At 35.2% G+C, this 15,326-nt stretch overlaps 5 protein-coding genes across 5 annotated transcripts; 1 reads left to right on the top strand and 4 right to left on the bottom strand.

The window, feature by feature from the left end:
• The first annotated feature begins 3,445 nt into the window (after window positions 1-3,445).
• On the top strand, window positions 3,446-3,763 carry LOC133039165 (uncharacterized). The gene has a single exon (XM_061117994.1). It carries the CDS (start codon window positions 3,446-3,448, stop codon window positions 3,761-3,763), a length of 318 nt encoding a protein of 105 aa, XP_060973977.1.
• Window positions 3,764-5,166: 1,403 nt separating this feature from the next.
• Window positions 5,167-5,776, bottom strand: LOC115694959 (uncharacterized). Its single transcript, XM_061117875.1, has 2 exons — window positions 5,417-5,776; window positions 5,167-5,322 (listed from the first exon to the last, which is right to left on the bottom strand). The coding sequence occupies exons 1-2, from the start codon at window positions 5,713-5,715 to the stop codon at window positions 5,181-5,183; spliced, it is 441 nt and encodes a 146-aa protein (XP_060973858.1). The 5' UTR covers window positions 5,716-5,776; the 3' UTR covers window positions 5,167-5,180.
• Window positions 5,777-6,589: 813 nt separating this feature from the next.
• LOC133039164 (uncharacterized) lies at window positions 6,590-7,568 on the bottom strand. The gene is made up of 3 exons (XM_061117993.1): window positions 7,178-7,568; window positions 6,733-7,070; window positions 6,590-6,653 (listed from the first exon to the last, which is right to left on the bottom strand). Exons 1-3 carry the CDS (start codon window positions 7,298-7,300, stop codon window positions 6,590-6,592), a joined length of 525 nt encoding a protein of 174 aa, XP_060973976.1. The 5' UTR covers window positions 7,301-7,568.
• Window positions 7,569-7,751: 183 nt separating this feature from the next.
• LOC133038783 (uncharacterized) lies at window positions 7,752-9,404 on the bottom strand. Its single transcript, XM_061117092.1, has 2 exons — window positions 9,013-9,404; window positions 7,752-8,905 (listed from the first exon to the last, which is right to left on the bottom strand). The coding sequence occupies exons 1-2, from the start codon at window positions 9,247-9,249 to the stop codon at window positions 8,828-8,830; spliced, it is 315 nt and encodes a 104-aa protein (XP_060973075.1). The 5' UTR covers window positions 9,250-9,404; the 3' UTR covers window positions 7,752-8,827.
• A 4,653-nt stretch (window positions 9,405-14,057) lies between these two features.
• Window positions 14,058-14,918, bottom strand: LOC133039163 (uncharacterized). Its single transcript, XM_061117992.1, has one exon. The coding sequence runs from the start codon at window positions 14,916-14,918 to the stop codon at window positions 14,058-14,060; it is 861 nt and encodes a 286-aa protein (XP_060973975.1).
• Between the last annotated feature and the right edge of the window lie 408 nt (window positions 14,919-15,326).

The raw sequence follows: 15,326 nt of genomic DNA, 5'->3' as shown, positions 1-15,326 counted from the left end.
ATATGGTAAAATATTTATACATAAAAAGAAAAGATACATATATTATAGTTTTATGTTATAATACGACCTGTGGATATTTTAGGAAATTCAGTCTATATTAATATGAAGAGATTTTTTCTATTATAGACCAAAAATAGATGAAATTTACATTTATGGCCCTAAAAAAGGAAATAAACAAAAGTGGAAACTAAAAAGTTGGTAATTACAAAAATACCGGCTGAGAAAACGGAAACCACCATTCTCAACCATTTTTCTTCCAAACAGCCGAACCTTCTTCGTGACCCAGCCGTCCAACCCCAACAACCCAATCTCAACCATTTTTCTTCCAAATCCAGCAAAATCAAAATCTAAAAAAATGTAGAACTCCTAGGAAACCAGCTGAATCCCGAAAATCCAAAATCAAAAACGAAAAGGGAAAAAAAAAACCAGGAAACCTCCATTGATGTACAAAAAAAACTCAAAAACAACAATCATTGAACAAAGAAATCGCGATCAGAGGAGAAGAACCGAGTAGAAGGAGAGCTGGAAATCAAAGAAACTCACCCATGATTGAATCAGAAGGAGAATTGAAGGTAAACAAATTTTTTCATGAACGTGCAAAAAAAATTTTAGTGTAGATGAATAGAAATTTGATATTAATTGATGAAAACCGGATTAAATTGAAAAAATAATGAAATATTGATGAAGCTGAGAAAAAAACAACAACGGTTTGCATGAAAATAAACATTAACGCATATAAATAGTTGCTACAGTGTTTTATTCTGCAACTGTTGTTTACCAGTTGTTTTACAGTGGAATAATAGTTGTTTGGGATCTACAAACTGGAAAATATGAATCTATTGTTATTAATTACTGATCAGTTTTAAAATAGTTGTTTGATAGTTGATTTAACCTATATAAATAGTCGGCCAGCTGAAAGTGTTAGATGCATAAGTTATTGTTGGAAAGAGTTGTTTATTGGTTGTTTTGAAAGATTAAAATAGTTGTTTGCAACTACAAAAACTGAACCAAGTAGATAATTTACATTATTTCAGGAAACGGAACCATTACAAATATTGGTGCAGAGCAATGGGCATTGGGATGACAACAGAAACTATGTTGATTATGAATCAAGTGGAGAATTAATTTCGACCAAGTGCACTTTTGAGGAACTAATGAGAATAATGATGGAAGAACTCCAATGCAACCATGAATCAACACAACTACAACTGAAATATCAACTGAAGGAAGGAGGCCAACCACTACAAATCAAGGATGACAAAAGTCTGTTGTTCTACATAAAGCTATTAACGAAGGAGGTTGATTTCACAAGGTACCCATTGTGTGTGAACAAAACCATTAACACGGCACCACCTAACCAAACAATGGTGTGGAACAATATGATCATGGAATCGTATGAGAACAACGCAGCACAGGAAGACTTGCAGCAACCTGGAAACAACACGGCAACAACTTCCAAGCAACAACTATCTGCGCAGACGATGGGATCTGGTGAAGTTGATGCATTTTTCCTAGAAACAAGAACGAGTGTCATCAGAATCAACCATACAACAACCAGACAACAACAGAGAAAAAACTACAGCAGTAGATGAAGATTTTGACTTCACCGACTATGCAAAGCTTGTGGCTGCAGAAATGGTACAGCAACTAGAAAACAACCAGGAAGAAGAAGAGGAAGTGGACAACACAGAAATGATGATCATCAATGACAAACGACATGAAACAATAGAGAAGGGGCAAATTTACAAGGACAAAGAAACATTGATAAGTACACTATGCTACTTTGCAATCAAGAAGACATTTCAATACAAAGTAGTGAAATCTTGCACAAAAGAATACAACATAGTGTGTTTGGACACAAACTGCAAATGGAGTTTAAAGGCTACAAAAAATGGAAACACAGAAACATTCATAATAAGGAGCTACGAAGAAGAACACACATGTGCGATTACAATAAGATTTGGAGATCAACGACAAGCTACATCAAAGTTGATAGCAGACTTTGTAAAACCAAAATTCTTGAACACAGAAAACAAAGTGCAGCCTATGAGACATAAAGACAGAAATGAAAGACAAATACAGAATAAAGATGAATTACATGAAAGCATGGCGTAGTAAAGAGCGAGCACAAACCCAGCTACATGGAAATGCTAAAGAGTCGTACAATCTCTTGCCTAGATACCTGTACATGCTACAGAAAACAAATCCAGGTAAAAAAAAATTTAAAAATTTTACTTTGAAAATATTTGTGAAAAAACAGTTGTTTTTGAGTTGTTATTTCGTTGAGTACATGTTGTTTGAAACAATCTGTTTGATTAAAATTCGGGAACATTAATAGACATAGAGAAAGATGATGATGACGAGTTTCAAATATGCATTTGTTGCATTGAATGCTGCTATAAAAGGTTGGCCAAACTCGCAAACCAATCATCGTGGTAGACGGTACATTCCTAAAGGCCGCGTATGGAGGCACGTTGCTCACTGCCAACACACAAGATGCAGAATCTAAAATTTTTCCACTAGCATACTGCATAGTTGATTCTGAGAACGATAAATCGTGGGAGTGGTTCTTAAAAAAAATAAGAGAAGCATTCGGGGTTCGAGAATGTCAATGCCTAATATCGAGACGGACATGAAAGCATCATCAAAGCAACTAGGAAAGTGTTCCCCGAAATAACACATGGCTACCGCATCTTCCACCTCTTGTCGAACCTCAAAACAAAATTCAAGAAAAATGCAAAGCATTTCGTAGTGCCATTCTTTGCGGTTGCAAAAGCTTACACGAAATGGAGTTTGAATTCCATATGAGGGAGCTAGACAACTTGGATAAGCGCATAAGACCGTACTGGAGAAAATTGGCCATGAAAAATGGTCAAGGTATCATTCGAGAAAACAACGAGGTGAAAACTAATAAGGAGGATAAAATTAATGATATGTTCACCTATTTATAGCGTTGTATTTGCGTTGTTTTTGCGTTGCGTTTGAGTTTTTTTCCAAAAGTAGAACTATGACGAAGCGTCCAAATTGTAGGTACTCTACCATGACATCAAACATAGCTGAGGCACTGAACTCAGCAAATTTAGCAGCAAGGGAAACACCAGTGACAACATTAATGGAGTGCTTGAGGGCACAAATGCAAGAGTGGACATACAATAATAGAAAGGAGGCACAAAAATGCACAACAAGGCTGACACCATCATCTGAGAAAAAACTCATAGGGAACTATGTACAGTCATTGCGACTAACAGTAAGTTCAGATTATCGTTCGCATAAAGTAAAATAAAAACAGTTGTGTTTGCATAGTTTTTTGGTTGTTTTAAAGTTGGTTTAAAACTTGCAGGTGAAACCGACAAACCGAACTGTTTGAGGTGATAGATGAAGACGAACAAGAATAGTAAACTTGAAGGAGAAGACGTGCACATGCAATAGATTTCAAAAAGATGAAATGCCATGTAACCATGCGATCGCCGTCATGAAGGACTTGAACATAAACACATACAACTACTGTGCACAATACTACACATCAAAAGCATGGCTGCAAACATATGAAGAAACAGTATACCCAGTTTGGAAACGTAAGAGAATGGAACTTCCAGATTTTTTTGAAGAAATCATAGTGTTGCCTCCAAAGGAGAGAATCAAGTACGGAAGGCCGAGGAAAAGAAGAATGGCGACGGCTTGGGAAACAAAGAAACAAAACAAGTGTGGCAAGTGTGGACAAAAGGGACATAACAAAAAGACTCCGAGAAGAATTACAGCGTAGAAGTGGAAACAACTACACATCAACCAAAAAACAACTATATTAAAACATTTAGAAAACACATACTGCATATTACGATTGGTTGTTACATACATTTTTTTATTGTGATTTTTTATGTGGAGAGATATTGATAATAGGGAATTGGTATTATTATCATTAATATACAAAAGAACATCAAATATTATAGTTAAATAATTAAATGAGTGGAAGAAGATTGAAATTAATAAGAAGGAAAAATAAACTACATAAAGTGATTACAAATGCAATTTAGTTGTTTGTCAGATGGTTGTAATAAGGTTGTTAATAGTATGCTGTCATGACTAAGAGTAAATATAAAGATTAAAAATCCAAAAATATGAACAAATTAAAAACCAATTCCAATTAAGAAAAAAACATGACAGAAACAACAACTTGTCTATGATTATGAACATAATCTGGTAATAGAAAAACAAAAGCTACATAAAAAAAAGTAGTATTTCCAACAACAACCAATAGATAACTAAGACAAATTCTTCTTTGGACCCTTCGGAGGAGCCTCATCTTCACTATCAATAAATTCCACTTCTTTCATGCGAGCATACTTATAGAACAACACAGCAAGCCTATCACGGTGTTTCTCAACATCAAATATGGGAGGAATCGGTTTCATATCAATAAAGTATTCGGCGAACGATGCAACGAAACAACCACAATCATCGCAAAACAACCAAAAAACAACAGCAGAAAAACTTAGAAAAGGAAAATAACATTACAAATTTTAAAAACATTTGAAAATAAAAAATAAAAACAACTTACTTCGAGGTTTGTTGAGGCAAACCATCAACCTTAACAACTTCGAAAGGGTCTAAACAAACCGGTTTGTTTTCCTTTTTGAACTCATCAAACAAAGCAAAAAAGTGGGGCAACAACACCGCAAATGGGCGACAAGCTTTGATAGCAAGACTATCTTTCATAGCGATCGACAAGGAGTTGTACATGTACACACGCCTTTCCTCAATATTCAATCGACCAAGAATCCAATGTGATTCAGTCTCCATATGGATGATAAAGAAAACATGATCGCACAAATGCCAAGGGGAACCACATAACATTTTTCTACCTCTTATATAATCAGCAATGGCATGCTGGGCAGTTATCAAAGAAAGATTTTTTTTCTGTGCAATAAATTTTTCATACAAAGCATGAATGGTTTTGAAGAATAAGCAATCGGTGGTTGTGAACTTAACCTTTGGCTCCTTTGCATACTTTCCTTTTTTACGTAGATAGTAAAAAATGATGTCCGAATCTTGAACAATAAAAAATGATAAATGTTGGAAAATCAGAAAATGCATTATATTTCAACAACTAAAAAACAACCAACAAACAACATGAATAAAACTATAGACTGAAATTTTTGAAAAAAATCAAAAGAAAAAATAAATTAACTTACAGAATTAGTCAAACATTGGCCAGGATATGCAAGCTTGTGGAACCACATCTTGGTTGCAACATCTTCCACGCCAAAACGAAAAGGGGGAACAATCTTATCCTTACCCTTCAAGTAAACCTTCTCCTTATCATGCCTAACATTTTTTAAAAAAAAAGTGAAACATAAATAGTAAAGTAAAAAACAAAAAATACAAAAACACAACAAAAATGCTGAAAATAAACACTTACGGATCTTTCTTCGATCGGCGTCCTTCACCAAGCCACAAGTCAAAATCAATCTCGTCTTTATGTTCTACATCTTCACCAATCTTATCATCGAGAGGACACAACCCAGCCACATACTTAACAACTCCATAACCAGAACCATCTTTAGAACTAGAAATGGAAGAGTCATACTCCATAAACGGAGACGTCAGCGCTATGGGTTTCTTAGATTTCCTCTTGTCAACAAGAGGAGTTTCTTCAACGGGAATTGGGTCATCTTCAAGTTCAATGTTAGAATCAACATTGAGACCTGTTGCACCCATCTAATATATTTTTTCCAGAAAAATTAAAGAAAATAGACAGTGTTAAACACAAAAAGTATGAAGAAACTAAAAAACAACCCAAAAAAAAAAAATATACCTCAAAACAAACAAGACGACGATCCGTAACCTCAACATTTTCGAAAGCGAAATACGTTTACAAGGATCACCACCAATTCCATCCGAAGACATCTCGTTTATATATGGTATTAAAAAGGAATTAGAGCATGGTTAAAAAATAACAACCTTTGCACAACCAAAAAACAACACAAAAGCAACATTACCATAAGCTCAACTCGCTTTTACCCTGATCGAACAGTAGCCTCAACATCTATTTGAGTAGGGCCGTCATTGAAATCAACGAAATTCTTGATACAGAAAATAAAGGAAAAAGAAAATGGAAAAAAGTGAAGTTATTTTTTGTGAAATACTTCAACAACTAAAAAAAAACTACATAACAAAATAAAAACAACAAGTAAAATAATAAGACCAACAATAAATTCCGAACAACATAATCTACAAACACAGCCATATAAATAACATAATAAATACAAATAAATAGTCTGAAAATAGTTGCGAATTTCTGAAAAATAAAACATAACAAGAGACATAACAATAACATAGAATTACAAGAGCACTACCTAAAACGGACTTACAACAAAATAAACCACACAAAGTAACTAAAACCTAGTTACATTGTCTACTTATCTACCTTCTCCTCACTATCAGTGGCATCATCATCACTGCCATTATCATTTTTTTCTTTTGAGTCAGAATCTTCATCGGCTTGATCATCCTTCTCTTCACCTTCACTACCCTCCCCTTCGTCATCACCCATAACATTCTCTTCTTCATTTTCATCAGTTTCTTGATTCATTTAAATCAAAATCGCTTCATCACCACCTCCATCATCATCATTGGAAGAGTCCTTTGCCTTTTTCCTATATTGAAATTACAAATTAAATTAGTATAAAACAACTTAAAAAAAACCGAAAAACAACTATTGAAAAACTAAAATACCTTGGCATAGGAATCGGCAAAAACAGAGAAAAGCGTGTCTGCATTGAAGCCATCTGAGCACCAAAAGAAACAAACTGTGCAGACACAAACTCTTTCAACTCAACCAAATCAGATGAAATCTTCTGTTGGGAAGTATGCAACGAATCGATCTTGACCTCCAACCCATGAAATTTCTCAAAAAAGGCCTCAAGCTTGACAGAAATGTCACTCTGAGCAACAGTTGGCTCTTCGGGGACAGGAAGACTCTTGTAAGAGTTGAAGTCGGTGTCGAACTTGAAACTGCTCAGTTTCAAAGCTTTGAACTCACCAGCCGTGGGCCTCATATTTGAAAGTTGCAGCTGATCAAAAAACACCAAAATTAAAATTTCAATTATGAAGATTAATAATAATGAAAAACAACACAAAAACAACTACTGAAAAACCAAATTACAACAAACAGATATACCTTATCTTTGGAAACATCAAAGATAGTAGTCTTCAAAACTTTGAAAGTAGGTTGACTATTGCATGTCCACTGAGTGATCCTTGGAATACGAGAGCTTTCCTTTTGGCAGTACTTACCTTTCATGTACTTACAACACTCGTAGAACCACACTTGAAGAACATGAGGACAACCAATCAAAGTGTAAAAAACACTCGGCCTCTTTCCCGAACTCTTTGCCTTCCTAACCCCCTCAACCCAACTATCAAGCTTACCCTTCAATGAGGAAATAGTCAATTCAAAAGAACTCCGGCCCCAAGCAAATTCATTGTACCTCCCACTATCTACAACATCTAAAATAGACTTGGGTACATTTTTATGCTTAGTGCCACTAAGCAAGAACCACTCCACGAAATACAAAGCGCCAACTTCACGGCATCCTCATCGAATCACCCCACCTCTTGGTGGTAAAACATTCCACTAACGATTCCTTAGTGATAGAGGACGAAGTTGGCCAATATCTTTCACAAAGACTATTAACCTCTTGCTTAAAATCTAAGACAATACAGTCACCTTCACGGTCTAACCCGATAATCAATGCAAATTCCTCAATGCTAAACCTAAGCCTAACACCGCGTATCATAACCCACAACTCAGCATCATTAGGTTGCTGAACCTCTCGGAGCAACAACCCATGAAACACTTGGGGTTGAACTTTAAAATCGGGAAGGTCAAGGAAATGACCAAAACAGGTTTTTGAAAAGATTTCAAGCTGTACATCTGAAAGACAAGATTTAATGTTCTCTATCACCTGGAAAGTAGCAGTGGAAAAGGCTTTAGCAATGAACAGATTCTTCTGGTCATATATATAATCCCATTCCTGTAGCAATATAAACAAAATAAATCAGGACAAAAACAAAAAAAACTAAAAAAAAAATAGAAAACAAATAATAAAAATAATATTTTTTTTTAAAAAAAAGACACCTTAGCGGGATTTTTCTTTGGTAGGTCAAATCCTTCAACCTTCACTGAGGTCCTAGCATGGACCTGCAACAAAAAAGAAAAACAAAAGCAACAAATCTTAGATACAATAACAAAGAATATATGAAAATGTAGTAACCAAATTACAGCCAATAAAAAACCTAAAAACAACGTTTTCCTAAACCCTTACAGTATGATAAATGTAAGAGATAAACAACTTTCAAAAAAATATAAACAACTAAAATAAAAACAACACTGTACAAACTCGTTGTTATGAAATTTCGAAAATGGTAGTCGATAATAGTAGTGTGACAAACAACCGAGAAAAAACTGACAATAAACATATACAAAACTAAAGAATAAACTGAAAGATCTGGTTGCAATTGAAATTAGTAAAATGCTTCTCAATACCAATAGTGTGTAAAACAACCGAAAACAAATTCACAAAAAACATATAACCAACCAATGGGGAAAAGCAATTCAAAACTGTGACAAAATACGAATTGAACTGGGTTTTTTTTCAACAACCAAACAACAACTGAATAAAAACAACAAAACAACATCAACCACAATACATGACAGAAATACATAAAGAACACCAAAAAAAACATAAAAACATCCTAATAAACACCTAAACCAGTGACCTAAAAAGCTCATGTAAAAATTAACACAATAAAATGAAACCAAGCAAATTTAAATTACCTTTGATTCAACTTTGGGCTTTTGGTCCTCACCATGCACTTCATCCTCAAAATCGGAATCTGAGGAAACCTAGAACAAAAAATGGGGAAAACTTGAAATCATCAAATGTAACACCAGAAATAAAACAACCAGAAAAAAACTAAAGAAAAATTTAAAAACAACAAAGAGAAACTTACATCGCGTGCAGACTTGGAAATTTTTGCTCTCTTAGTCTTAGGAGCATCTACTTTAACAGGAAGGGCTCTTTTCTTAGAGGCCGATGTCTCTGGAACATCAGCCACTAAATTTTTAGCAATTTTTTTTAACCCCATTTTAGGTTCGACTTTGGAAGTAACAGCTGGAGCCTTCTTCGATTTTTTAGAAACTTTCTTCGCCGGAGATGGTGATTTCGAACCACTTCTAGTGGTTGCCATTTATATAGAGAAAAAATAGAGGAGGAAGACAATGTAGGTTGAGGAAAACGTGGGTGAGGGCTTGGAGAAGGTGATCATGGGAAGAAAAAATTGGTTAGGGCTTGATAATGGTGATCGTGGGAAGCTCTGTTTGAAGAGTGGCTGAATCAGGTAGATGAAAAATTCAAAAAAAAAAAAAAGAAAGGATTTATGAGGTGGCGTGCGTGTACGTGTGTAAGGAAGAAGGGAAAAGGTAAAATTGTAATTATTAAACTTTTTGAAAAGTAAAATTGAAAAATGTAAAAGTTAAAAATGTTTAAAAAACCGTGTAAGGATAAAAATGTAAAAAAGGTGTCAATTTTGACATGAGGTGTAAAAATCTCTAATATGAATATGAATATATACAAACAGAAAAGTGGAAATTACATTTTTAAACTTATTTTGATAAATATGACAGCTATATATTTGCCCACTTTTTATGGGCTTTGTTACTTCTTTAAACATTTGATGGCATTTGTTATACCAGATTTTTGTTTTTATTAATTTAAAATACTATATTTTATTATTTTTCATTTAACTCAAAATTACAAGACTATATGAGTAAATGTCTTTATTTTAAAATTTGTAGTAAAATAGCGTTTTTAGATTATTTAATATTTATATTGTCGTTTGCCATATTAAAAAATTAATAATTTTTTTCATATATTTTTTTAAAATAATTAGAAGCAAATTACTTAAAGATTATAATATTTTTATATTAGTTTTATTAAAATATTTTTTATTTGAAAGTTTTGTCAATTTTTTTTTTAAAATTTTTTATAGGTTGTTGTGAGTTGTTGGTATATAAATTTTATTGTAGAGTATATTATTATTTTGTTGTATAGTATATTATTATTCTTAGATGATATTTATTTTTTATTTTGCTATGTATAATAGTGGTATATAATTTTGTTAGTATAATACAAATATTTAATGTATATATATAATTTTATTAACATACTACATATATTTAATTTTTATTTTTATATATTTTAATTGTATGATATATATTTTTTAAAATAATATTTGATTAGTTTCTATTTTATTAGTTTTTTTTTTTATAATATTTTATCTTTATCCTTATCCTTTATTTAAATAATATAGCTTAAGAAGGATGTTTATTTTTAATATTTCCTTAAAATTTGTCATATATATGTATATGAATTTAAAAGAGAACGAAATAAACAAAGTTCACGAAGGAAATCATATAACACAATAAGTTTAAATAATGGCAAATCTCATCTCAAGATATCAAACACACATTAATATCAAGTCTTTGGATATAGTAATATTAACTGTAAGCGGTATTCTTGTTGTAGCAATCAAATATTGACAATGAGTCCTGTCAAATAATTTGTTAATCTTTAGACTGTACATATTGTTCATATGGAAACTATATAATTGTCACACATTTATCACACGGGTATTTTAAAAATAAACATGCTTTTTTAGCTACTTTATTTTTGTTTTTTTTTTTAAGTAAAAGACCTGTTATTATAAATTAGAAATAGCATTCATTTACAATAACAGAGCAAATTGGAGGAGGGATTTCCTCAAACCAAGAACAAGCCTCATCCACCCCTAAACAAACTTTGCCAAACCATGAGCAGCCATATTGGCTGAACGTTTGACATGTGAGATAGTTACATTAGGGAGAAAGGATAAGAGACAAGAGATATCTACAATCAAATCATGAAAAGATGAGATTGAATTGAAGGGAGCTCGTAAAGCATTCACCACCATCAGTGCATCGAATTCAACATGAGTCAATGGAAGTTGATGTTGAATTGCCCAATTGAAACTATGAAAAAGAGCAGAGGCTTCCATTTCATGTGAGCTGAAGTTTCCCACAAGTTTCTTTGAAAGAGCAGCCACAACATTACCATTAGAATTCCTAATTACAGCACCAACACCGATTATACCTTTGGTAGAGTCGACTGCAGCATCGACATTCATTTTGAAGTGACTATGATCAGGTGGTCGCCACAGTTGAGCAGCAGGGACTTCTTGCAATGGAGGCTGTGGTGTCGAGCTTTGAGCAGCAGCGGCAGAACCCGGGTTCTGGTACGACTGGTGCAGAAAGGAAGAGGCAGAAGGTGTTGATATTCCATGCCGTAGCTGAGCAGTTCTGTAGTTGGTGAGGTAGATGACAGCAAAGGAAGCTAACTCTTTAGCAGGCCTTGCTTGTTGTCCATGAACGACACGATTCCGTTCGTTCCATATAGTCCAAAGGGTACAAAACAGTTGCTCCATTTCAGCCTTAGAATATAATGTTGAAAGATGAAAAAGGTAGTCACCTTTATACATAGCAGCAGCATGTTGCCAATCAAAAGTCAAACCAGAGTTTCGCCACACAGCTTTAGCATAACGGCAATGAAAAAGAGCATGTCCAACTGATTCCCATGCTTGTTTACAGACTGAGCATGTCGAGTCAGTAATAACTTTTCTTTTGACCAGCAAAGTGGCAACAGGGAGCGCATCATGAACAACCCTCCAAGCAAAGATTTTAACTTTTGGTGGGAGTTGGAAAGACCAAAAGAATTTCCACCAAGATGAGTTCACACTATTGCTTGAACCTTGATCACTTGCATCAAGACTAGCAGCAAGATGATAACCCGAGTTTACCGTATAGAAGCCATTACTAGTATGATGCCAAATAAGAAAGTCACGGCTACCGAAAAAACTCAAAGGAATGGTTAAAATTCTTTCCACATCCAAAGGAGTGAAATACTGATGAAGGAGGGGTACATTCCATTGTCTCTCCTCATTAATAAGATTTGCAACAACACCATTGGGAGGACCTTTGTAATGATAAGGCAAGAAAGTGCTATGCCCCGGTAGCCAAGGATCAAAGCCCGACTGAATAGATCTACCATCACCAACGTATCCCTTTCACAAGGAGCTCTCTAGCCCAATGAATCCCTTGCCATGTAAGAGACAGGGAGTGACCCAAAGAAGCCTCCAAAAAACTGTTATTGGGAAAGTACTTGCTCTTAAGGACACGGCTAAGGAGTGAATCAGGTTTTTCATAGATGCGAAAAGCTTGTTTAGCAAGGAGTGCTTGGTTGAAGTGAATGAAAGAGCAAAAACCCATACCACCATCTGATTTTGATTTATAAAGAAGATTCCACGATCGCCAATCGATTTTTGAGCCATTTTCATTTAAACCCCACCAGAAATTCGCCATCATGGATTCCACTTGCTTGCAGAAATAGGTTGGTAACCGGAAACAACTCATGGCATAAGTAGGTATTGACTGAACAACAGCTTTTAAAAGCACCTCTCGACCCCCTGCTGAAAAAATCTTCTCATTCCAGGTATTCATGAGCTTCCAAATCTTCTCTTTAATGTGACTGAACATCTCTTTTTTATTACTAGCAGAGTAAGAAGGCAGACCCAGGTACTTTTCATGACATTCACAGATCGGCATAGATAGTTGTTGATGAAAAAACACTTGGGCAGCAAGAGTGGTATTTGGAGAGAAGGACATAACCGATTTTGCCAAATTAAGTTCTTGACCAGAAGCTTTGTGGTAGGTGTCCAAGACCCTCTTAATAGCAAGACAAGATCTCTCATTAGCATGGCAAAAAAGAAGGGTGTCATCAGCAAAGAACAAATGAGTGATTGGAGGAGCATGACGTGTCAATTTGAAACCCAAAAGATTGCCAGATTCCTGCTCATGTTGTAAAAGTCTAGAGAAGCCTTCAGAGCAAATCAAGAACAAGTATGGTGATAATGGACATCCTTGTCGAAGACCTCGGGATGGAGTCAACTCACCCATAACTTCACCATTAATGAGAAATGAGAAGCTATTAGTAGTAAGGCAACACATGATTAATGAAATCCATCTTTCAGCAAACCCCATTTTCCGCATAACTTCTTCAATGAACTTCCACTCCACCCTATCGAAAGTCTTACTCATATCAAGCTTAAAAGAGGCAATACCATTGCGACCAGCCATTTTATTCTTAATGGCATGTACCAATTCAAAAGCCACCAATACATTGTCGGTGATTAAGCGGTTGGGTAAGAAAGCACTTTGAGCTTCAGAAATAATCAATGGAAGAGCAAGCTTGAACCGAGATACTAGCACCTTGGTGACAAGTTTAGAGATCACATTACAGAGGCTAATTGGTCGAAAATCTTGCATGCGATGAGGTTTCTTGACTTTGGGGATCAAAGTAATGATTGTCTTGTTGAGATTAGTAGGGTCGGCATGATCATTAAGAATGCTGAGAACAACCTTTGTTACGAGATCACCAACAACAGCCCAATTCTTTTGATAAAACATAGCTGACATGCCATCTATCCCCGGACTTTTATCAGCCCCCATAGTGTGCAAAGCAGAGTATACTTCATCCGATGTGAAAGGCTTAATGAGTGAGTCATTCAAGTCATCACCTACCATTGTTGGAATACAAGAGAGCGTGGAGGTAAGGGCCGCATCATCAATGTTTGAGGCTGTAAAAATGTCAGCAAAATAGGCTTGAACAACAGTTGCAATGGCCTCTTTTGAATGAACTTGTTGACCCGAATCAGTGAGAAGGAACTTGATTTTGTTGGTCGACTTCCGAGAAGATGCCTTAGCATGGAAAAATTTAGTGTTTCGATCGCCACAAGAAAGCCAATCAACCCGTGATCGTTGATGCCAATAGACCTCTTCTTGCTCAAGTAGATCTTCAAGGACAGATTCCACACTTTGTAATTCTTGGACATGATCACTGGTGCGAAAAGTGCTATTATTTAAATCAGCCACTTTAGATTGCAAAGCATTGATATTTTTCTTCATTTTACCATACTTTCCAATATGCCAACTTTGCAAATTTTTTGCACAAGAGCTTAATATTCCAGCTTTTTGAGATGATTTCAGTACTTTCAGGGTCGGCCAGCCACAGTTTCTCAAAGCGAAATCTACTTCTGCTCTTTGCTGAAGTATCGGGCAGTGTGGCACATGAAAAAACAGCTGCAATGGCTCTATGATCGGAGTGGTAATAGTCCAAGTGTTCAACAGTTGGAGCAAGGAAAAAAGATAGCCAATGATTGTTGACAAAACACCAGTCAAGGCGCTCCTTAAGTGTATGTACAGCAGTCCGATTTTTAATCCAAGTGAAAGGATCACCAATGTAAGGCACTTCTTGTAGAAAACATTTATCCAAAGTAGATCGAAAAGCCTCCATTTGGGATTCACGTCTCAAACCACCTCCCGATTTGTCATTATTGGACAAAATTTCATTGAAATCACCCATAGTAAGCCAAGGTAGAAGTGGAGCAACATCGCCAAAACGCTGAAATAAAGTCCAGGAGTCCGATTTATTAGCAATCTCAGGAGCACCATAAAAGCCTGTAAAATGGAAGTTCGGCCAGCCATTAAATTTCATGTAACAGTCAAAGAAAGTTGGTCCCATATTCAGCAAAGTAACATCAACCACATCTGTCCAAAAAAGCATTAAACCACCACTCAATCCAACCCGAGGTACCTCAAGACCATTGGGAAAATGTAAAAGCTGTCGGATTCTAGAATTAGAATTTTGAGCGAGTTTTGTTTCCATAAGGAACAAAACGTGGGGAGATTGTTGTTGAACAAGCAATCTAAGGTGTCGTAATGCATTCGGGTTCCCCAATCCCCGTGCATTCCAGCTTATTCTTTTCATGATGAGTTGCGGGGTTGCCTTGCAACCTCCGCATTTGAGTCATTGGAGAAGCTTGAATCCTCAAAATCAGAAACTAGAGTCTCAATATCCTCATCTCTTGACAAAGGAGAAGAAGATGTATTATTGGTATTGCGACATCTCTTAAGCAATTTTTGTATGGAGAGAGAGTCATTTGGCCGTTTATGGGTTTAGCTACTTTATTTAAATAAATTTTGACTTTATTAATTATGATTTTATTAATTGTCGACTTAGATAATATGACCCACTAACGTCTGTAAGTTCTTTTTTATTTCATGAACAATAAATTGTCAAAAAGAAAAGATATATTATAGTTTTATGTTAGGAAAATTATAGTAAATGGCCCCAAATTATAGAACTATGTTAGTTTATGTCCTCACTTTAAAAAAA

This window comes from Cannabis sativa, chromosome 6 (genome assembly GCF_029168945.1).
Source record: "Cannabis sativa cultivar Pink pepper isolate KNU-18-1 chromosome 6, ASM2916894v1, whole genome shotgun sequence".
In the NCBI taxonomy this organism is placed as follows: Eukaryota; Viridiplantae; Streptophyta; class Magnoliopsida; order Rosales; family Cannabaceae; genus Cannabis; species Cannabis sativa.
The sequence above is the reverse complement of the archived record's forward strand: the minus strand, read 5'-3'. Positions and strand labels throughout refer to the sequence as shown.